The sequence below is a fragment of the Amblyomma maculatum genome, chromosome 5, assembly GCF_055883805.1.
Source record: "Amblyomma maculatum isolate TAMU_Amacu chromosome 5, ASM5588380v1, whole genome shotgun sequence".
In the NCBI taxonomy this organism is placed as follows: Eukaryota; Metazoa; Arthropoda; class Arachnida; order Ixodida; family Ixodidae; genus Amblyomma; species Amblyomma maculatum.
In genome coordinates, this window is record NC_139348.1 from 106,475,203 (window position 1) to 106,499,445 (window position 24,243).

A 24,243-nucleotide genomic window follows, 5' to 3' on the forward strand; every position below is an offset into this window, starting at 1 on the left:
TGCTGGGAGTCTGCTGGTGTGGTCGCCATTTTGGAGAGCGGTGTGTGTTCTGTAATGTCGACGCATCAGCGGGCTTCGGATAACGATGCCTGGGCCCTTCTGGCCCTGAAATCGGCACCTTCGAGCCCGTCCCGACTACAATGGAACCCAGAACCGAAGGGAGCAGCCATCGCGCGGCTCGAGGGCCGCGAGTTCGAGTACATGATCCGACAGAACCGCATCTCCATCGGTCGCAACAGCAGTCGCGGCGAGGTGGATGTAAATATGGGCCATTCGAGCTTCATCTCGCGCAGGCACCTCGAAATCTTCTACGAGTGCGCGCACTTCTTCATGGTGTGCAACGGCAAGAACGGCGTCTTCGTCGACGGCGTGTTCCAGCGCAAGGGAGCTGCTCCACTGCCGCTGCCCAAAACGTGAGTAGTAGCTGAGCACACCATCGCCGTGTGCGGAACCGGCGGCTGCTGCCGAGAAACCATGTGTGCCATTAGGCCTGACCAACACATGGTCGGGGTCGGGCTTGTTGCTATGCGTGCTCGCCTCGCTCAGGGTCCCCTGCGGGCCCCGGGGCGGGCACCCACCGCTTCCAGAAGACCTCTTGCGAGCCTGAGCCCATCGTCGGAACCGGTGCCGTGAACCGGCGGTGGATGGGGGCCTCGATCGGCAATTTGTTTACACTTGTCGGGGTTGTGCGCTGGCTGTGGGGGAGGAGGGGAGGGGGAGGTGGTGGCTTGTTTACCCTGCCCCATGGCTGACTGACATTGAAAACGAGTTTAGGCTACGGCACGCGCCGTCTGCGTGTGCCTTGCACGTTCGTCTTCGGAAGATGTGTGCGACCTCCGGGCGTCCTCCCCGGCCGCGTCTCGAGTCCGGGTCGCCGGTCGGGCCCACCTTTTCATTCATTCGCAGCGCGAGCGAGGGGGTGACTTCGCGCAGTGTGTCGCCGTAGGTGGTGGGAGGGGAAGTCGCTCCGCCGCTAGTTCCGCTCTTTCGGTCGGTGCAAGTTCTTCCCTCCCCCTACCACTAGCCCCAGTTTATAATCATTCATTCTTTTGCGCACTTTAGCTGGCGAATGTGCATTGGTAGGCTTTACCTAGCAGGATAAACCCCTCCCCCACCCCTCTACTCCCTTCCCAGACAAGATTCGGGCGTACGCCGCGTCAACACCGTCGGGCTAGGTGGGATAAGAGAGGGGGTGATTTTTTTTGTTGTTGTTCGCCCTCTCTTCCTCTGTCTGTTTTCGCTCGTTTTCTTGTCTCACTGCTGTTTACTTTTGCGGGCTCGCCCTGTCTGCTGCTGTTGCTGCCTTGGCGCGGCACGTGTTCTGTTCGGGAGGAATCGGCATGCCTTTACACGTCGCGGTGTATTTTTTTTTTTATTATTATTATTATTTCTTCGTCCGGAGGCTTCGCAGCTTTTGCGGCGATTGATTTGTCGGGCTTAAGCCCCGGCGGCCTTCAGGGTCGTCAAATTTATTTTTTATTTTATTTTTTTTTTTCAGTATTTAGAGAGCGTTATTTAGCACTTTATTTTTTTTTTTCTTTTTTTTTTTTGCAAATTCCATTTGCCCTTTAATATGTTCTCTGAACGGCATTCTCAAGCCAGTTGCTACCGTTTTTCTTTTCCTCTTCCCAACGTGCCGCTGATTCATCTTGTTTTTCCGGTTCGCCCGCGGAGAAGCCATGACTCGGTCGAGACGGGTCGCCGAAAAAAAAAAAAAATACAATAATAAACGAAGAAAAAAAAACAGCTTCGGGTGCGGTAGTATCGTCACGATAACTGCCGCTCTCCCGACCCAGCGTTTTCTTTTTGCTCCTTGCTATCTGGACGTTTATAGACACTGGGCTCAGCGACGGAAGCCTGTATCTACCTATCTTCCGCTTGTTTCTGAGGCCTCTCCGTCGTCGCACGGGGCGTGAAAACGAAAACAAGTTGATGGACACCGAGCGGAAGCGTGTAGGAATTGCGACGAGAAAAGTACGAAGCTGACCGCGGCGTCCGCTGGTGCTAGCCTGTGGTCGAGACTCTCGCTTCAAAACATCGACTGAACGAAGAATGTCAGTCGTCTGCTCTCGCGCATTGTGAAACAACTTTCCGTGTTTCCTGGCAACTTTCGAAAGGTGCTGTGTACGCTAGCTTTACAAAATGCCAGCTGTGCTAATAATTCTCTTTGCAAGTGCCCGGTAGTGTGTTGCACCAAACTCCAAGTGTTTGCAACTGTGCCGGGTATGCACCTGATCTGGGTTGGCTTGGACTCTCGGCGGAGATTTTGGTCCTGCTTCAGAACGAACCTGGCATAGTATACATGGCAAAGCTTTAAGAAAAGTTAAACCTGCAAAACGACATTTCTCTGCTGTAGGGTGCAGCTTTGGTCATATTTCAGCACCGTCTGATTGGGAATGAAATGCACAGACACTATTGTATTAAGGTTTTGGTACACAATGGAGATCCTCGTAGCTTTTCTGTAAGCTTTGCAGCTCACACATGGTGCCCTAAACACATCTCGTTCAAAAAAGAATAGTTAATTCGGTCAACACAGGAAAGAAAATTCTGTCATTACAGCTTAAAGATTGTAACGTTGCCTTTTTGTTTATTATTAACATAGTATCCTTTTGCTCTCAGGTTTCAGCTGCACCTTTAACTAGCCTATCTGTCTCTGTCACATTGTTTCTGCCGATGTGCAGGGCTGACACGAAGTGAAACTGAAAATTCAGGGTGATCCGTCAGCTGCAGCTTTTGGTATCTGTCATGTCCTGATTACGCATTTTATGTGATCTATTTTGTTTCGTCACTAGGAGACTGACATAGATGGCAGTTCATTTTTTCCTGAATTTCATGAGCCTTGCACTGATTACGTTAAAAAAGGCAGTTCATGTTGGGCATGAGCGAGTGTCAGGATAACTATGTGCTGCGGCATGCTCTGCTTCAGCCAAGTTTGTTATCCAGTGTGATACTGTAGAGTTTGCAGACCAGCTGAGCAGCGTCTTGTGGAAGCCCACTGAGTCAAACTTTCCGGCACACGTACACCTTTTACAGTTGTTTGCATATAGCTCTTCTGTGCTCATTTGGTCTCTTTCATTACTGCGATCATTTTGTAGGTTTGGTAGTGGTGTATTTAAGTGCCGATCCATTTTGCGTGCAGGGTGGGTCCGGTCCTAGCTACAGTGGGTGTATTTCATTAAGGAACCTAAAACAATCAGAATTGCGGGGACCCTTACACTGTGGCACCCCTCCCTCGTAGTCTGTCGGTGTTGAACTTTAAACCCCGCAAACCGAATCAAGCCAATTTGTCTTCCATGCAATGTTGAAATACATGGCTGCAGTTACATCGAGGACAGCTGCAAAATGGAGTGAGCTATACGAGTTGTGGTTTTGTGTTGCACTACTTCAAACATCAGTCTCACAGCTGTGTCATACTCGTGTTACCAAGGCTTTTAGCCCATTCCTTATGCAATATGCCTCCAAACTTTGTCAAGATCGCAATGCAATGTGTAGATTGTTTTTGGCATGAGACACTTATTTCTTCGGCTTTGCAGCACTTTTATGTTGTTTAATGAAAAAAAAAAAAAAAAGTGACAATTGATCACTATTTTCGCGATATAACAGCCCTTTTAAAAATGGCGTCAGTGACCTTTTCGGCAAGGCTTTTTCTTGCCCGTAGTGTTTGAAGGAATATGAAATCTGACATAGAGATTCAGTACTAGGCACATCCCAACGACTGGAACACTGCGGCAGTCCTCTTTTGACTTTGCACAACTAGCGTGAATTGGTGGAGCGGGCATTTTAGTTTTCATTCTTGCTATAGAGTGCACAAGCCATTGGTGTGCCAATATTAGCTTGTTCTTACGCACGTACACACTCCTCAAGTATGTGTACTGGTTCGATGAGAAAGTGCAGCTAAGGGCAACTGTAAGTCCCATGTGAATTCATTTTAGGCAGAGACAGTATGGTGGACTGCCTTTCTATTTGGAGCACAAGTCTCGGTGTCAGATATGAGACTCCTTATCTGTACATTGCAAATAGTATGCTGTGTTATATTATTATTTTGCATTCTGTTCTCGGCGCTGTGCCTTTTGTCATGATTCATTCACCCATTCTCACACCTCAATGTATGCCATTGTTATATGTTGTCGACTCTTCGTACCACTTCCTCTGTGGTTGAGTTTTGACTGTCCACTGGCATCTTGTCGGTTTTTTCCAAGCCTCATATTCTGGTCGCCGTGTTTCGGCCCCTGCCTCGGGCTTCTGGCTTTGTGGTTATAGATTTTGTATTGGATCCCATTGTCAGGCCTGATATTGTCACCATTGCTCGTAACAGTTGCCTATTGTAAGATCCACCAGATGTCTGCACTGGAGCTCTGGCCACCATTATGACCGCCGCACAGAGTTTCTCTGCCTAAGTTTTTTTTTTTGGGACCCAAACAAAGAAGCGTATCATTCGGCAAATATTAGCTTCTAAATATTTTATGCCTGTGGCTTGTATGGCCAAACATTCAATTTTTTATTTTGTTTATGCTTTGCAGAATATATGCTTCTGGCACCTGGCCAGACTTGTATGTAGTGCATTACAAGTAATTGATTACTTGCAATCAATTTTGTTTTATTTAATTTTGAAATTAATTGATTAATTTTTTCAAACTAACGTTTTGGGTGATTCAGTTACTTTCTACGTAATTGATTGCTGGTAATCAACTACTTCTTTAAACTTCAAGGGAGTGAATCCAACACAATAGCATAGCTGCTTTTGAGAAGGTCGCTGTCTTGTACAATCCAGATGGGTGGAAGGATATGGTGATCATACTGAAAAAAAAAAAAATCCTTTCCTTGTGCACAGAGACGAACCGTGTCACAATGTCACTTGGACTGCATTGCGGTACCATGGTCTGGGAGCACCGACTGCCATCAAGAGCTTTAGTTACCGTTATCAGCAAGGGGCATGTCAGTTTGCCTGAACTGATGTGTACTGATATGGAAACGCTGGTATTATGTGGTATGGAAACACTCAAAAACGTACACAGATCAGGAGTCAAGTGAACGCGCATGGTATTCATATCTGTCGGTGCCAGCAGGGCGCCATAATTCCGTTGGGGATGCTTTACTATAATGGGCTGTTACGAGCTTTCTGAATGTGGAGAGGAGTTTGTTTTGGCAATTTGCGTGCAATGAGCTGAGCCATCAAACTCTGCATCGTGTCATTCAGGGGTTAGGTTTGTGGAAAACTTTGCTCATCGCCTGGGAGCGGCTTGCAAGACGGCCAATCGCAGAAGTGTTTGTGGATACGTAACTTCCACTCTGGTTTTTTCGTGAGTGAAGCTTGTTTTCCTAGCATGGTTCGTGTCAAGAACCTGCAGACACTCTCTTTGAGCCTCGCATATGAGAGCGTCAAGGTAGTGAAAGCTAGGTAGGGTAATAGATGGCAAGACAGACTATTGAGGCTTGATACTGTTGATTGTTATCAAAAGTAATATTATTATCGAAGTCGCTTCTTGCAAGTCTCCGCTCCACAAAGTGTAGTTTGGCATCACTGCACTCTGTCCTTTACCAGAAAACTTTTCATGAAACACAGTAGATGCTCTCTCTCTTTCGTTGAGGCTGTATGTTCCGTGCCATAGTTGTCAGCAAAATGGTAATGACGTCCTATGAATAAGCTCAGTAAAAAATGTGTGCTCTGCTCGGTTACAGTCACATTCATGGAGGGAGAGTCGCATGACAGACTGAGTAGGTCTACTGCGCATTGCTTCTTGACGACCGGTATGAAAGGCGAGCTTACTGCAACAATGCATTGGGATACAACGATACATCTGATATTTGCGAAAGTTGAGGCAAGAAGCGATGAGTTTTGGTATCGGAACCATTGCGAACTGCTTCACTGACCATCGCACCGCTCTCATGTTGGTTCAACAACGTAATCATCGTATGCACCATGCAACCCATATGTCGTATCCCCATTTCTGAAAACATTTGGCGCATCATGCAGCCAACATGTCGTTTCTGCATTGCTTAACAGTTTATGCATCATGCATACCCTCACGTCATGCCCTCGTTTCTGATTTACCCTGAGCTAACGCTCGGTGTTCATGTTTGGAAGTGTCGAACGACCAGAATTTTTTAGTTCACAAATACAATACAGGCACCAGATTTTCTAGGGAACAAGGCCTTCAACGCTGTCATATTAAAGTATGGCTCAATTTATGAAAAGTGGTTTGCTCTGATGGAGAAAAGAATTCTTTCTACCCGTTTCCTTTGCTTAGCAACAGGCAGGAGTGCATTTTTCTGTTTTTGCCGGCCATAGTCAGTCACTGGCAGCACCCCCCCGAGATGCAGTTAAAAGCCACCAATTCGCAGTTACGTGCTGTCAGGAACTAGAACCAAGAACTTGCCATATTGGCGACTAGTTCGTTACTTGTAGTGAAAAGGAGAAAAGTGTTAATGACACAACTTGGATTTTTATTTTTGTGTGTGTGTATGTTTCAAAGATCTAAAACTTGAAATTCTTCCTCGGGATAATTCATGACTGAAGTGGGTAAGCAGCCAAATGTCCACTAGAAATTGTTCAATTTCGGAAAAATTGTTCCAGGCAGAGCATAGTGACAAAACTAGTCAGGCCAATGAATAAGAGTTTTGAAATGACGGGCTTTGCGTGGTTGCTTACTTCGGAGGAATAGCGAGCCGCAACTGGTCATGTCATGAATGCTGACGAGGGACTTTAATACTAAGGCTGTTTGGGATTAGTTACCTACAACATGCTGACACTGAAGCTCTCTGATATCAATGTTGCGAACTTCAGAGCACAGAGTGACCAAACCTGGCTACCGTGGATGTCTAGTTGCATCTCTTCACAATCTATTTTGAAAGAAATTGTGCACCTCTCGGAAAGAAGTGGGTTTTCCACTTTCCCAGGCTAACAGAAGATCTGGTGTTGGGAGCGGAAAATCATGGCCATGGCTCGGGCATGTGCTGAGGGGGGATGCCAGGCTAAAGGGTCAACTTTTGAACTGTTGCACCAATTTTGATAAAATTTTCAGGCATGGCTTGATTTTCCTCTATTAGAATATATCCTAAGTTCGATCACCTCAGCACAAATAGAAAGTAGGTTGTAGAGTCATAATGAGTAACTAAGGCTTGGGAAAGCTATCATTTCAAAAATCACAAAGCTGATCATGCTTAGGTAACTTATAAGTAGATCGCTGTGCCCATCGCGGTTTCTTTATGGCATTTTTTGAAAATCTGAGGTCTTTAAAAACAAAGACTTTTTTTTTTTTTTTTCTGTTGTCATTATGTGTCACACATTTAATAACTTTTTTTTTTCCTTAGAGAGTAATTATGAAACAAAAAAATATACCTTATCTCATTCCCAACAAAATTCTAGTCCAGAAACCACCTTGGAATTTGGAAATGGTAGTTTTGCTAATGGCTGCTGTCTTGCAAAAAGCTCAGAGTTCAAAAGTTTCAGAACAGGCTATTCAAATTAGGGCCTAAATTAATAAATCAAGTGGCCTGGTGCATACATTTGGCCGTCCTTTTCAACACGACGCTGCTCTGTGGCGATTGCTTCGAGTCGCCTCTCTTTTTCTTTTCCTTTTTTCAGCTTCAAAATGTCCAGCACCCTTGTCTGCGCTCAAAGTGCTTTCCTTGGTATCTTGATAGGCATTCATCTTCGTCTGGGCTCCATGTTCTACCTCCAGCTCGTCAAGCACTTCGGTTGGCCAGGCTCACCCAGTTGTGCAACGAACAGGGCTTGAAAGTCATGTACTGCGTTTCTGTCAATCCAAGCTTCTCTTTCAGTTTTAGCCAATTCGCTGTTTCCATGGCCCAACTTTTGCTTCCTGTTTTTCTTAGCTGTCTGCCGTACTCTTGATAGCAGGTCCTCTTTGGCTAGAGAGCAAGAAAAAACAGGCATTCTAACTTCAAATTCAATCTGCGTTCAGTTTCTTGCCGCTCTGCAGCTGTGTCTTGAAATCAGTGTTCATAAGGAATTTCCGTGGTGGGTGTGGATCATGTCACAAAAAAAAAGTTATTTTAATTTTTCTATGGCGCAGATACAACGAAACTGGTGGGAAGTTTCTTTAATGATGCACAATCCGAAGCAACAAAGAACTTTAAAACTTATTTGTGTGTGTGTGTGTGTGTGTGTGTGTGTGTGTGTGTGTGTGTGTGTGTGTGTGTGTGTGTGTGTGTGTGTGTGTGTGTGTGCGTGTGTGTGTGTGTGTGTGTGTGTGTGTGTGTGTGTGTGTGTGTGAGCACTGATTCATGCATCTGTTGTGTGACGTAACTGAGACCATATGATGGCACAATTTGCAGGCACTGCCAACTCTGGTTTGCTCATTTGAGGTGGGAGGGTGGAATAGCAAACATCCAATGCTACTGGACGCTTTGTGCAGGCACGTTCATACAGCTTTGTGGAAGTGAGGCTTTTTATATCTATGGTCACTTACAGCCCGTAGCTGCATAGTGTGGTTGCTTAGGACTGTACGCTACTAAGAATGCACCAGGTACTAGAGGAACAAGTTAAGGGATGGTAATTAAGTGAGCAGAGGCTACATGTACAGTGTAAGTCACGCTGACTGAAGCCATTAACGCTATTGCATCGTAGCGTAATACCCTTGAAGGCAAAGCTTGTACCCCGTAATTTTTTCAGAGTACACCTCCTGGTATCTCTGGTAATAACATGGAACCTTTGATATAGTACCATAACGAGCCTGAGGTTTTTCTTTTTAGTGGAATATAACAACTCGCCTTCTATTTGCATGCCGTGACCACAAAAGAAAATTGCTCTGAACTCTGCAAAGTTTTCAGGTATTTTGGATGTAAAACAGGCTTCTTTCTTCCCGTTTTAAATGTTCAATATCAACTCCGCCCAAGTTCACAGCAAAATGTGCTACCTTTTTCGGCTATTTTACGGCACTTGCACACGCGTCATCGGGCATGCTGGGTGTCTACTAATTAACATACATGATAAAGGTTTGGTACATTGTTACGGTTGTTCTGCACGCACTTAGCGTGAGTGATTACGTGAATGATTACTCGATGCGATCATGATATTGCTTTCTGGTGTTGCTGGTAGCAGATAAATGTTAGTTTATATAACCTATATATATATATAAAGTAAAAAAAAGTGCGCGCTGTTGTAAGCATATGTTTGCAGTTTGCAAATTTATTTGTATTGCACTTCCATGTTGGACTTCCATGACCTGCGCGAAAGCATCCAAATTCTTGCAGGAGCACAAAAATAGTAAATAACTGCCAAATAATGAAAATACAGCTACATATTGTATGCTAGTCCACATAGGGGTAGTCTTTCATATACATATGTTTCGATACCCTGGAAAGGGGAAAACAAAATCAGACTGATGCCATTGCACATCAACGAAACAAAAGTACTTGCACGTGCATAGCCTAATAGTATTCCATGAAAGTGTGGCATTTGAGTCAGTATGCTGACAATGATAGAGTGACGTACATATGTCTGTTTCTCTGCTTTTGTGGTACATTTAGCAACAGATTCTTGTTGATGTCACTAAACGTTCCTACCGAGTTAAGTTGGTCGGTTTCTGAAGAAATCAAGGCCTACATATCGCTTTCACTGGAAGACTGAGCAAATTGTTTTGTCAGAAACAAAGGGGGGGTTTGAAATACATTGCAGTAGACGAGAAATTAAAGTTCTCTTTTAAGCTTCCAAAGTTTCGTTTAACTAAATCTCCAGCTGCATTTACCTTTGACCTTAGGCCCTCAGGAACAATGGCACACCAGCAAAGGCTGCATCCACTTTGGCTGCTGTGTCATCTCATAAGACAAATAATGACACTGGTTGTTGAGGGAAAGAAGCGATGAGTTTATTTTAGACTTGTTAGCTCTATGCAGTGCATGAACCAGGCAATGCCTGTCTTCTTTGCGACGGTGTACCACTGTACTCCTGGCTGGGACAGCAATGCCTGTCATCGATTAGGCCTAGCCCACTTGGATCCCCTAGCGGGCTGTTCGCGCAGGGTTCGAGACGGGCCTTCTTCTTTGTGTTTATCCATAGTGACAAGACTTTAATTTGCTGGCTGTGCGAGCTGTGTACAATAGTAGGAAGCTGATCTGCGGAGGGACTTCCGGAAACCGATTAAGTCGCGCGGGATGTGTCGTCGTTTTGTGTACACGCCGAGAGGCGGAAGTCGGTGGGCGTCGTTTTTATAGGCTCGCAGTCCGTTCGTGCGGGGGTGCGCGTGTGTCGCAACCCATGTAGGGCTGCTGCGCAAGCAATATCCGCTCGCGTGTGTGTTTCGGACAGCATTTGGCGCCGGTGGCGACACCTCGCGTCGCCGTCTCTAGCGCAGTTTTGTTAATTCCGCTCAGCGCTGCTCGTCACCCGAACGTCATGCATGTTTTGCTTAGATTTTTTTTTTTCTTATGCGGTAATCCGTTACAGGGTGTTGCGCGTCCGTCTTCCACCTTATTTTTCTCCCTCACCCGAGAACCTTGTGGTGTGTTCTGTTTCGTGCTTGCCCGTCGCGTTTTTGACCTTATAGTATACAGTCCGCTCATCTAGCCATATAGTCTCACTTGCGTAACGGCAAAGGCTACCGAGCTGTAGTGCAGCCAGGGATGCAAGTTATTCTTTTTATTCGGGCGATGTAGGAGCGCGACACAAATTATTATCACGGGACGCTCAAATGTCAAGAGTTCGTGCGATGGAATTTCCGTATGGACATTATGCGTTGTTGCTAAGCGACGTTATCGCCTAGCAACGTTGTGCTTTAGGGATGACGTAATGTGTTGGTGCTGTCCGCTCTGAGACACGGGGCGGTGTGCTGAGGTCTCCTAAACTGTCGCACTGGTAGGACGGTGGCGGTGGTGAATTAAAAAGACAGTGGTTCTATTCCCGCTCTATCATTTTTTTCTCTACAATAGGGTGGTGCAGTGGTTAGGGCGCTCAACTGCCGTGCCCAATGATTCGGAATCGAATCCCGGCCTCGGCGGCCGCCTTTCGCTGGAGGCGACAAGCTAGGCGCCCGTGTGCTGTGCGATGTCAGTGCACGTTAAAGAACCCCAGATGGTTGAAATTTCCGCAACCCTCCACTACGGCGTCTCTCATAGCCTTGAGTAGCTTTGGGACGCTAAACCCCAAAACCGAATCAAGTGTTTTTCTTTCTTACCAGCTACTTCGCAATGGCGGTTGAACGACGTCGCGAGATGTGACGTCATCACTGTGTCGACCAATCGAGAAACTTCGTTGTTACTCCTGGGAATTTTTGGCGAACGCGCGCTCTAACGTCATCACGTTAAAACGAGTAAACATTAGGCGAAGGAGACCTGAGCGGCTAGTCGGCGCATGCGGCGCGCTGCGTGGCGCTATTCGGCCGGGTTTTCTTTTTCCCCCTGCGTTGTTTATTGCGAAAGGGCTGGTTGCGGATGTGGTTGTGATGTGTCTGGCGGGATTAGCCGACCGTGCTGTTTTGTTGGCTCTCGGCGTCCGCTCCGTGGAGTCGGGCGCGCGTGTGCAAGTTTGGTATGTAGCGCTTGCGAAGCCCGTCGCCGCTGGGGTCTCTGGTTAATGTGTGTGTGTATATATATATATATTCCCTGCCTCACGCACAGTTTTCTATACAAACGGAAAACAAACAAAAAATGTTTATAGACATCCTTGAAGCAAAGCACGGATAAATTGCAATGGCGGCATTATAGGCACTGTAGCGGCATCACCCTTGGGTTTCCGGATCCCATAGTTTCGGTTTCCGCGTTCTGGTTTGCGGCTGAAACGGCATTCGGTTTGAAACGAGTCACATTTCATGACTATGCCGGAGCGTCGTACTGGCAGTTAGCTTTATTTATATCAGCTTGGTGAATCCTACTTCTCTCTTTTAATAAATTACATCTACTTTTATTTTTTATCATTGGCTTATCCGCATTTAAAGTGCTTTCGAACAGAGAAATGCAATTAGCTAAGACGCTGCCGTACTTGAAGCAGCGCCGCTACATGCAAAAACGGTTGTTGGTATTTGTGGTATATATCAGCGGCTTTATTAGTTTATTCATTTTATGCTATTTAAAGCTAGCATGATATTTTTCATTTATCTTTTTAACAAAATATGTGCGTCTTTCTTAATGTCAGGCTTAGCGCGTGACTTGTAGGTGGCGCGCGCGTCAGTCGCCGTGTCCGTAGGGCTGCGTAGAGTTAATTTCCACGTTCCAGGCCCTGGCATGGAGACGCCCCATAGCATCACAGGCCGCCTAGATTTTACGTGGCTGTTTTGTTGAAGCGGCTCTAAAATTATCAACATCGAGAGCAAATGTTAGGAAAAGGCTGCCATGTGCGGAAAGGAACGTTTCCGAGCCGCCAGCGATAGCGCATTTCCACCTTTAGAAGCGAAAATAAAATAAAAAGTAATTATAGATATTAAAAATTAACAAATAAAATCAGCATTAAATAAAAAAGAACTAAAGGAAAGAAAACCGCGACGGCGCTAATGGAAGAGTCCCAATGCAGTTCCTGCAGTGACCTCTTGAGTTACCCGCCTCGTTTTCTTATTTTGAATATTTACTTAATATGGCCTTCTTCCTACAGATTCTTGCCGTCTTGGTTTCTTCTCGGTCAGTCTTTAATCTCTTTTAGCTCTTATTCTCGTGGCTTTTTTTTTTTTTACTCGGTTATTGTGTGATCTGTTGGTGATCTGTTTGGACCAGAAATACTCGCTTAGCTCAGAACTTTGGACGAAAAAACTCCTGAGCCCTCCACTACGGCACCCGTTTCTCTCCGCTTGCACTCCCACCTTCCTCCCTACCCTTACGGCGCGGCTCAGGTGTCCACGGAACAAATGTGACATACTGCGCTTTTCCTGTGAACCAATTATTATGTTAACTCTGAACTTTGAGACACGCGCACACCTGTTGAGAGCGGCGATGTTTTGATTGACTCTCCGACGTCAATAACTTGCAGTTGCGTGCCTGAGAAAAAAAAAAAAAAAAAAAGGAAAAAGAAAAGTCTTGTTTTCACCGCAGCTGTTCTACGCGGAACACACAAGGCGCCGGTTCAAGCACACCGATGGCAACAAACTCGAGTGGAAAGTACATATATACGGATATATGAATGATGACTTTTCGCCCCGGTGATGCCAGACAGGGTAAATAAAAGAGCGGAATTAAAAAAAAAAAGAAAGTGAGAGCGGGTAGATTAATTTTCTCGCGGAGAGAGCAGCTCAAACACGGTCGGTTTTTTTTTTTTTTTTTTTTTTTTTTTTTTTTTTTTTTTTTTTTTTTCGTCGGTGGATCCTCGGCTGTTAATTTATTCAGCTGGCATTTCAACGCCCGACTTCGAAGGAGGCAGATTCCATTTACTTGTGCAACGGGTAGCCTGCTTGCGCCGCGCTTTTTTTTTTTTATTTTTTGTCAGCCTGGCAATTTGTGGCAGGGTCCGCTCGTCCATGCGTGCATTTTCGCCGTTTCCCCCCTATCTACGGCGCCGGGCGGTGTCGTGTGTGGTGCTGGATTTTTGTGCCACGCTGCTTTCATTCTCTCTCTCTGTCTCTCACCTTTTTTTTTTTCTTTTCTTTTTTTTTTTCTTTTTTGTCATCCGACGCGGCCCCGGATTTGCATTGCACCCCCTGATGTAACAGGAGGAAGCGCGTGTCAGGAATAAACATTTCGTCGCCGCCGAGACGACGCTGTAACGGTCGTCGGCGTGCACCCTGTGTCGCAAGTAACGGAACAAGCGAGCCCCGGAGCGCTGGTGCGGGGTCAGACGTGCGTGCTGCTGACAGGCACTTCTAGCCGTCACCCCACCCATTCCTCACTACCAGAGAACAGTCAATCTGGCGTTGCCTGCAGTCACGAACGCTGCCGACACCTGCTCTACTGTCACTGTCAAAAAATACTGTCAAAGCCGTTATCCCTGATTTCTTTATAGGAATGGAAAGGCGCGGCGGTAATTGTCTCACTTGTTCGCTGTGGACACCGCAACCGCGCCGTAAGGAAAGGGAGGGAAGGTGGGAGTGAAAGAGGAAAGAGAGCAAGAGGAGCCGTAGTGGAGGGCTACGGAGTGATTTCGACCACCTGGGGATCTTTAACGTGCGCTGACATCGCACAGCACACGGACGCCTCTTCGTTTTCGAAGGAGGCGAAACGAAGAGGCGTCCGTGTGCTGTGCGATGTCAGCGCACGTTAAAGATCCCCCATATGCACTTCGTGCTCCCACCCTAAGGCCACCCTTACCCACATTCTTTTATCCTGCTTGGCGTCTCCTCCCACCGCCGGGCCGGTGCCTCTCCGAACCTGGCAGGACTGAGAGACCTCACTGCGGTCAGCGGACCCGGCCAGGCAGATCGTCGTCAGTCGGGCCACATACATCATGGGCCAACATCACACGAACATTTAGATCGCGAGTGGGGTCGTGCGGAGACCCAGGAGGCCTGCGTGCCTCAAATTCTTCCTAAAATAGTTTTTTCCTCCTCCTCCTCCACTGAGCCAGGATTTTCTTCGACATGAGGAGAGTAGGTCAAGATAACTATTTGTAGGAAAAGGACATTCGATTGGATGGGCCTAATTGTCGGGAAATGTGGATATAAAGGTATCGCGGAACGCAGGTTTCATGTGTCTGTCTGATGCGATCATTCATTTATTTACACCGAGGGCGTAGGATCTCGAGCGTGCGAACAAATCGTTTGCTGCGACCAGGATGGAGAGATCACTGACGCTGGATCATTGTTAGGCGCTTTGGACGACATTTCTTTTTTTTTTTTTTTTTTGATCGATAGCTTGTACAGCTCGTTCGGCCGGAAATTTGCCGGCGTCGTAATAGTAGTTGACGGCACCGCGTTTCGCAAATAATCGAGGGGGAAGCGTAAAAAAAGAAATCGGTAATGGTAATTCGTGGCTCTAGTAATTTATGATTGGCCCCGCCGGGGCGCGCAATGGTTATTGCGCTCGACTACTGTGCCCTGTTACGACCAAGCATCCGCAATTGCGCGCTCTATTGTTCGCCTGTGGGCATGGATAAGTTTTGTGAATATGTGGTGATGGTCCAATGGCTCTAAGTGAGCCTGTTTCCAGGAATCCTGTTTTGTAAGCATGTTTTGCTTTGTGGACAACCTGCAAATGCCAAATTGACCCTGTCAAGAGAACGTCTGGAAAAACACAAAGAAACGTCCCCCTGCGGGAAATAGCAGGAAGTGCTTTCTTTCTTTTGTTCACCCTTCCAGTCGAGAAGTGCTATCCTCCAGTGATGAATGCCTCCTATCCAAAGGAGATGACAGAGTGACATGTCCGCTGACGTGCAGGACAAGAAAGGAGCATGACTCATACGGCCATTAAGTGATTTCCCGGGAATGCAGGAAAGATTTGCAATTGTCGAAAAGGGACCATGTTGGGAGCGGATGCGGCGCCACGTGCACTCGGGTTTCTGAGAAGTAAGACGCACTTGTCAGAACCAGCCTGTGGTTTCTTTGCTGAAGAATAGAAATGTACCTCCTCTCCTCGCCGTTCCCAAGCTTTTCCCGCCAACAAGTGATCACGCCCAACGAATGAATGCCGGACCAGTCAGTGCTTCAGACCATCAGTGCAGTGATGTGTTCGATTGGATGCCGATACCTGAGGGGCGTGCCCTGGATTTGGTTGGTCAGCATCTTCAGAGAGGGGCTGGACATAGGGGGTTTTTAAGGACGCTGCAGAGCACGAAATGTCGCTCTGGGCCCTGGGTAAACGGCTCATCCAGTCGCTTCTCGCTATGAACTCTTAACGCTTGTCATTTTGCTGATGTACCCTTCTTCTTCATGTAAATATTCTTGTAAATACGTTTTCTCAAAGTGCCAGTAAACCTGCTTGTACATATTTTACCAACTTCGAAGATTCAGTCCTTCTTCAACCCGGAGTCTCTGCACGCTACCAAGTGAAGGCCGGGTCGCCATAGCCCCAGCGTCACGACAACTGGTGATCAGCGGTGGGATCTGAATCTGCAAGCACAACGACTGGTGACCAGCGGTGGGATCTGAATCTACAAGCCACAACATCTGGTGATTGGAGGTGGATCTGAAGCTACAAGCCACAACACCTTGTGATCGGAGGTGGCATCTCAAGCAACAAGCAGGCGCAACAATCGGCCAACAAGAGGGCAGCTCGGAACATCGATCGCATGTGTGGGTGAGTGCTTGGCTTTTCTTCTGATGTGGACCAGGTTCTAGAACAGGGTTAAATTTTAGAACTGGTAAAAAGTGTTGAAACGCCTTTAGGTTTGGTAGTTTGCACTGTTGTTTTGGAAGTAGCCGACACTCGGAGCGATCATGGACCTACAAAGGCTGCAGAAACCGGAACTGTTGCAATTGTGTGAGGAATTGGGAATTGATACAAGTGGTTTGGCACGAAAACCTTTGATTATAAAGGCAATCACAGATTTGGGAGCCGATGATGAGGAGCTCAGTGAAGCATGGAACCTCATCGGTCAAAAAAAGGAACAGCTCAGACAGCAGAAAGAGCGGGAAAAAGAGGAAAAGGAGCGGGAAAAAGAGGAAAAGAAGCGTGAAATTGAGAGAGAAGCAAAAAAGCGGGAGCTAGAAATTGAGCTCCGGAAATTAGAAGTAGAGTTGAGTAAGAGGTCGGGCAATTGTCCCCAGCTAGCGGTACCTCTTCTCAACAAGGAGGCAGATTTCAAGATGTCAAAGTACATGCAGCCATATGTGATATCAGGGGATATCGGTCTGTATCTGGGTAACTTTGAGCGAACTTGCGAAGAACTGTCCTTCCAGCGAGACACGTGGTCTCAGAGATTATTGACGGTTCTGCCCTGCGAGGCAGCGGAGGTTGTCGCGCGGCTAAACAAGGAGGACGCGGACAACTACGAGAAGGTCAAAGCTTGCCTTCTGATTTTCGGAGACAGAGATGTGCAGGCCTTAACACGTTCAAAGGCGCGAGAACTAGCTACACTGCTCATTTCAGAAAAATCAACAGCGGAGGAAACGGCAGTTAAAACAGTGGTAAATGCGGAAAATAGCGGGTCAGAAAAGTTTGAGAGCGAGGCATCTCAGATAAGTCAACTTGAAAGTGAGCTTGATGAGACGCGGAATGAGGACGTTCTTGAGAGTAACATCTTGCCGCCAGTGTCTAGTAATCTCACAAGACTTTTAAGTGGAACCCGAGAGGACTTAGCTATGGAGCAAGCCGTGGTAGATCTAACGTTAAACCCCGAGGAGATGGGGGAGAACTTGATTTGCCTCAGCGGAAAAGGAAGCAACGCTCAGGAGCTTCTCAAAAAGACGGAGCAGAGAGAACTAAAGAAATCCCAGCTGTCCGATCTGGGCGAGATAATAACAGAGTTTGAGGCCTGCTTCGTGGACAGGCCAGGCAGAACTGATTTGACTGAGCACGATATTGAGCTGACTTCAGACGTGCCAGTGCGATCAAGGTGCTACCGATTTTCTCCAAGGCAAAGAGAAATTCTGGATAGGGAAGTAACTCGCATGCTGGAATTGGGAGTAATAAAACCCTCGGAAAGCGATTATGCTTCGCCTATGATCTTAGTAGAAGCTCCAGGTAAAGACCCTAGGCCTGTGGTAGACTACCGAAAGCTAAATTCTCTCACCAGGGATCAAGTGTATCCTATTCCGAATATTGAGGAGAGAGTAGAACAGGTCAGTAGAGCGGCATATGTGACTACGCTGGACCTTACTCGAGGATACTGGCAAGTACCGCTCACTGAACGCGCCAGCAGATACGCGGCTTTCGTCACTCCGACGGGCAGCTACCAGCCAACAATGATGAGTTTCGGGCTCAAAAATGCTCCATTTTGTTTTTCCCGACTCATGGATAGGGTTTTAAAGGGGTGTGAAACATTCGCGGTGCCTTATTTAGACGACATTGCGGTTTTTTCCGACTCATGGGCGGACCATATGGTACATCTAAGAGCTGTACTGAGCCTTTTGCGTCAAGCTGGACTAACCGTAAAGGCCGAGAAATGTTGCCTGGCAAGGGCGACCGTGGACTACTTGGGTCACAATGTAGGTCAAGGTTTCAGGAAACCCAGCGAGATTAAGATTTCTGCGGTAGCAGACTACCCGCGGCCGAGCACGAAGACGGAAATTCGAGCATTCCTGGGTCTGACGGGATACTACAATCACTACATCCCTAACTATTCAGCTTTGGCTAGCCCTCTGACCGACGCTCTCCGCAGGACAGAACCGACAAATGTAGTCTGGGACGAACAAAAGGAAGCCTCCTTCGTAAACCTGAAGGCTGTGCTGATTAGCCGTCCGGTATTGCGAGCTCCAGACTATGGCCGAGAATTCACGGTCCAGTGTGATGCCAGTGATCGAGGGTTAGGTGCTGTTCTCTGCCAGAGAGATGACGACGGTAATGAGCACCCCGTGCTCTACTTGAGCAGAAAACTGAGTTCTAGAGAGAGGGCTTATTGCGCGTCAGAGAAAGAATGCGCTTGCATTGTATGGGCCATTCAAAAATTGCAGTGCTATCTTGGAGGGGCCAAATTCACCGTAGAGACGGACCATTGTCCCCTGGCTTGGCTGCAAACTGCGACATCGAAGAACAGTCGCCTTCTTAGGTGGAGCTTGATTTTACAGCAGTACAATTTTGAAATAAGATACAAAAAGGGGAAGTTAAATGGGAATGCGGACGCGCTTAGCCGCTCTTTCTAAGCGGTCCGAGATGTTCCTCACCATGTATCCAAATTGATAATCAGGTTTTTTTTTTTTTCTTTCTTCGTGCGCTTGTATATGTGTGACTATGTAAAGCAGCACGTTTGGTTTTCTAGGAATACGTAGGTCCTAACGTCTTGAGTGTGGGCTTTTCTCGAACAACAATGGCAGTTTTCTTTTGACCTGGTCTCTTCAGACGGGAGCCGAGTGCTTGCTTCGACATGTGGTTGAGTTTCAGACAGCTCGAGCAATTTGGCCTACAACAATCAAGACAACGCGACAAGCAACAGCGAGCTTCAAGCGTTCACGTGCAGGCCATTAAGTCGTCTCTTCATGCAGCAGCTGGGACTGCTGCCCTCCGAGACTCTTCTGGCGGGGGAGGAGGCTGTTACGACCAAGCATCCGCAATTGCGCGCTCTATTGTTCGCCTGTGGGCATGGATAAGTTTTGTGAATATGTGGTGATGGTCCAATGGCTCTAAGTGAGCCTGTTTCCAGGAATCCTGTTTTGTAAGCATGTTTTGCTTTGTGGACAACCTGCAAATGCCAAATTGACCCTGTCAAGAGAACGTCTGGAAAAACACAAAGAAACGTCCCCCTGCGGGAAATAGCAGGAAGTGCTTTCTTTCTTTTGTTCACCCTTCCAGTCGAGAAGTGCTATCCTCCAGTGATGAATGCCTCCTATCCAAAGGAGATGACAGAGTGACATGTCCGCTGACGTGCAGGACAAGAAAGGAGCATGACTCATACGGCCATTAAGTGATTTCCCGGGAATGCAGGAAAGATTTGCAATTGTCGAAAAGGGACCATGTTGGGAGCGGATGCGGCGCCACGTGCACTCGGGTTTCTGAGAAGTAAAACGCACTTGTCAGAACCAGCCTGTGGTTTCTTTGCTGAAGAATAGAAATGTACCTCCTCTCCTCGCCGTTCCCAAGCTTTTCCCGCCAACAAGTGATCACGCCCAACGAATGAATGCCGGACCAGTCAGTGCTTCAGACCATCAGTGCAGTGATGTGTTCGATTGGATGCCGATACCTGAGGGGCGTGCCCTGGATTTGGTTGGTCAGCATCTTCAGAGAGGGGCTGGACATAGGGGGTTTTTAAGGACGCTGCAGAGCACGAAATGTCGCTCTGGGCCCTGGGTAAACGGCTCATCCAGTCGCTTCTCGCTATGAACTCTTAACGCTTGTCATTTTGCTGATGTACCCTTCTTCTTCATGTAAATATTCTTGTAAATACGTTTTCTCAAAGTGCCAGTAAACCTGCTTGTACATATTTTACCAACTTCGAAGATTCAGTCCTTCTTCAACCCGGAGTCTCTGCACGCTACCAAGTGAAGGCCGGGTCGCCATAGCCCCAGCGTCACGACAGCCCAGGGATGCGGGATCCAATCCCGGCCTCGGGGGCCCTCTTTTCGGTGGAGCCGTGAAGCTGGATTCCCGCTGCAGTGGTACAGTAATTCATATGCCCGACTACTGTGCCGGAGTACTCGGGGTCGATCCCGACCGCCGGCGGCAGCGTTTCAGTGGAGGAAAAATGCAGAGCCGTCCGTACGTTGTGGCGTTAGATTCCCAGGTGGTTGAAATTACTCATTAGCCCTCCACTACGGCTCCTCTTCCTCTCTTTCCACTTTCACTCCCACCGTCCTCCCTTCACTTACGGCGCGATTCAGGTGTCCACTGAGCAAGTGTAACAGATACTGCGCCTTTTCCTTCCCGTGAACCAATTATTATTATCGTTATTAAAAGCTAGACACTCACGTGCTGTGCGATGTCAGTGTGCATAAGAACCCCAGGTGGTCGAACTTTCCGAAGCCCTCCACTACGGCGTCTCATAGCCCGAGTCGTCTGGGACGTTAAACCCCACAAACCAAACCATTGGTAATTGACTGGTGTGACAAGCGATGAGTTAAATGATTTTAGGTGATGAATTTCAGAAATGAAGAAGTGCTCGAAGTTAAATGATTTCAGGTGATGAATTTAAGAAATGAAGAAGTGCTCGAAGTGAACAACAGGCAGTGCTTGGTGATTATGGAATGCATATTGAAACCGCGCGAAGCGACAGTGACGAAGAGAAAAATTAGAGGAAAGTTTGCGAAACTCATTCGCTCCCCACGCTTTCATGGTTGCCACAGCTTTGAAACCACTCGCTTCGGCACCTCTTTCGACCGGGCCTCCTCCAACCCACCTCCTCCCCATCCTGCTGCCGCGTTCTTGTCGCCAGCGCTCTTTCTGATCACACCGGCAGCACGGACCTCCCGAACCCCCACCACCACCTCCCTCCGTTTTATTGTAGGACGCCGCCCCGTCTCCTCACGCGAGCAGCTTGATGCATGTGACCTTGCGGGGTAGAGAGAAGGGGGGGGTTTGTTCCATCTCTCCTCCTCTTCTCATCCACAGTTGCTCTGCCCGGGCTTCTCTACCGACGCCGCGGCCGCCCGCGCGTTTTGTTCTTGTTTGTCGTGCGGCCGACTTTGTGCATCCGGGTTCCCCTTTGTTTTGAGACGGCGCCGACGCGGCGAACAGCCTCGCCCTCCCACCGTCCTCCTCCGTTTCGCTTCTTTTTAATCGCCCGCTTTCTTTTTCTGATGGCCTACGGCGAGGGACGTCACTGTTCCTGGGACGTCGCTCCTCGAAGGCCTGGCACCGTGAAGTGTGGTTGTTTGGAAACACGCAAACTAGGCATTCTCGCTTTCTTCGTAGTTAGTCTTGTGTGCGGGTGACGTCAAGAACGAAGGGAAATAGAACATCAGGCGCAGGTCGGTGCGTTTATCTCTAGCGGTTTCGCCGAGTTATTAAAAGATTTGGCCCTAGTTCGTGACGCTCCTTGGTTGGTGACGGATGGGGAGGGCCTTGCCTATCTTCTCGATCGTGGTCCGGCGCGAAGCACCGATCCTTGTTTCTCCGCGCGTTAAATACTAGCGGGGAAGGGGGGAGGAAGGATGGAGATGGGGGATGCAAGTTGACATGAAGCAACATTCGGGCATTACACATTCGTAAATGTTAGCGCAATATTGGAAATGGGTTCTTTCACACTACTAGAAGCGTGTTTCAGTGTTCAGATGCCAGCGCTCAATGTAGTCATTGGACAACGAGTTCGAATAGCTACTGGAATTAGGTCTTTTGCGTGCGTGCGTGCGTGCGTGTTTGTTTGTTCGGTCGGTCGGGGAGTCCATGTATTTGGTACGGTCGCCAGAAAATGCAGTTCGTTGTGAAATGCCTTTTCTAAGTTTGGAAAGCTTGCCGGGGGTTATTAACAGACCTACGTCTAATGGTCTGACTGCCGCCCGGTATCCTGCTGCACTTTCAGAATCAGGCCGGTTAGCAACTGCTCTTTCACAGCACGAAACACTTGAGAAAACGAGTCGAGGACATCAAGGTTTCTAGTGACGGCAGCGAATGGCAATGATCTTCCACCGAGGACGTGCGACTTGTCTAACAGCGGGGTAAAACGGCCAAGTAGTCGTTAACGGAGAGGCAACAGTATTGTTGCTGTTGGCTTTTGCTAGCTTCGCCCGTCTTAGGAAACGCGACGCTGATGCGAAACCTAGGGTGTCGGCAGATTGTCGCGTCACCTGTGGGATAGCGGTAGAATGAAGTGTTCGAGACTTCGAAACGTCTCTTTACAGCTGTGCCCCAGTGCTCGTCGTATGCGCCGCGTGCCGCTCCTGTTGCTAAGCCCTCGGCACTGGCCGCAGTAGTGGCCCGCATATTGAACTGCGATTTCGTAACCCGTCTGGTCGAAGGAAAAAAAAACGAAAAAAATAAGACCCCGCCTGTCCCTCCCGCATTTCACTAAGGCTATTATTCTTGTGCTTCTGAATCTGCATATGTCCTTGTTGCGTAAGGGTTCCTTTTCAAAAGAGTGATCTCCGTGTTTCTAGAATACGAAGACAGCGAACCGATGGTTCTAACCTTTCTCTTTTTCTTTCCTTCTCCCGTGGCTGTCTTTCGTCCAAATGCGCTGGTAGCGGATTTAAAGGGCCTGGCTGTCACGAAGTGTTACCGTACCACGGCAACTCACGCAGGTTTCACTACCATCTGGGCAGAACAAGTAAACTGTCTTCTGTTACTTAATGCAAACAAAATTAGCTGGAGTTTAGCTTTAGTTAAGCCCGGTAGGTTGCGTAAGCAAAGCCGACGTAGCTTCCCTTTCTGTTCTTTCTTCTTCTTCTGCGGCGTGGCTGTCGACCGGGTTTAGCCGACGGCTTGAAGAGGGACCCCATCTGCGGTCGCCCTAAAGGTCAAACGTGGCTACCGGCCGGGTTTACGCGATGGGCTGAAACCTGGCGTAGTGTTGCTTACGCAATAAAAACGATTGCGTTGGCGCCGCCCTCTGTAAATAGGTTTAAGTACAAGTAACGCGTCTGAACGACGTTGGAAGCCGTCGGCAAAGCCAGTTTTTTAAAGTGTACAGGCTACTCAGTTTTCCAGGCGGTCTAAGCAGTTGGGTTCTGCAGCACCTGCGACAGTCGTCAGCTATTCGATTAAAAGGAAACTTGTCACACTTGAGATATTAGAGCTGGAAGCACGAAACCATACTCTGTGCACAATCAGAAGTAACCACGAGATGTGTACTCGATATTCGCATCCGCAATGTAAACTCAAATATTTACGCCCGTGGAGGGGAGGGGGGTGTTAACGCCTACAGCGCCAGATTCTCCCCTGCCGTTGTCGCTTTGCATCCCGCGAAGCAGTGCCGCGGCGCAACTAGGTGCAGCTGCCGCTTCTGTGTTGTAGTGCGGCGTGTTGCGTCGTTCACCGCCACGCGGTCTGCCCCGGCGGCGCGTAGCAGCGGCTGTTCCGGGCTCTCGGCGACGTTATGCTCTTCTTCGCTGTGCTGTTAGCGCGCACTCCCTCTGTCGATGGTGCGGGATGGGCTCCGCGGTGAAGGTCACGGTCGCCGCCGCGCTTCGCCGCGCCACGGCGCTGCCTGCGCAATCCCCGGCCGGCGATTCCCGGCTGCTGCTGCTGCTGCCGCCGCTCGATGTTGCTGGCTCTGTGCCGCGCTGCGATGATGCGGGCGAGTCGAAAGAGGATTGGGAAAAGGGTGAGGGTAGGAACGCTACCCTCGGCGGGTTTTAATAGGGGGAAACTCTTCGCTGGAAGCGACTGCGCAGTACCGTTGTGCCGTGACCGCGTTTTAGCGGCGCTTTGCTTTGTTTATACCCAGCGCACCGACGTCATAGCGGCCGCCATTTTTGGGACGCTAAGCGGGGCGGAAACATGCGCGTCTTCTTAATCCGCTTATCGCACCTTTTTTTGTGTGTGCGCGCTATGGAAACTAGGCGCCTGTTGCGCCGCATGCTAATTCTTTCTGTCTGTTACATGTAGGTGAGACGCACACGGCAGACGCACTCGAGAAAGAACCAAACTACACATTTACTATGCGCAGTACGAGAAACCCAATACAAAATTGGTGCTTATCTGTGCGCTGTGTTAAAATAGCATCTCAGTAGCCGGCGCGTACGGGTGTGCTGTTGGTGTGGTTGTGACCGCTTGTAAACAGTCAATCTAATCTGTGTGCGCCGGGGCGAGCCTTTCGTTGATTGTACGTGGTTTAAACAAGTTCATTCGAGTCGGCTGGGCTGCGAATGACCCGCAAGCTGAGGTCATGAACTCGTAATGTTA

General features: G+C 48.2%; 1 protein-coding gene across 1 annotated transcript in view; it reads left to right on the top strand.

Moving 5' to 3' along the window:
- LOC146189143 (forkhead box protein K2-like) overlaps positions 1–24,243 on the top strand; it is a 78,767-nt gene continuing 54,524 nt past the window's right edge. Inside the window, exon 1 of the mRNA XM_084604053.1 lies at positions 1–413. Within this exon, the coding sequence (XP_084460179.1) occupies positions 55–413 (359 nt within the window). The 5' untranslated portion in view covers positions 1–54. The remainder of the gene's footprint in view (positions 414–24,243) is intronic.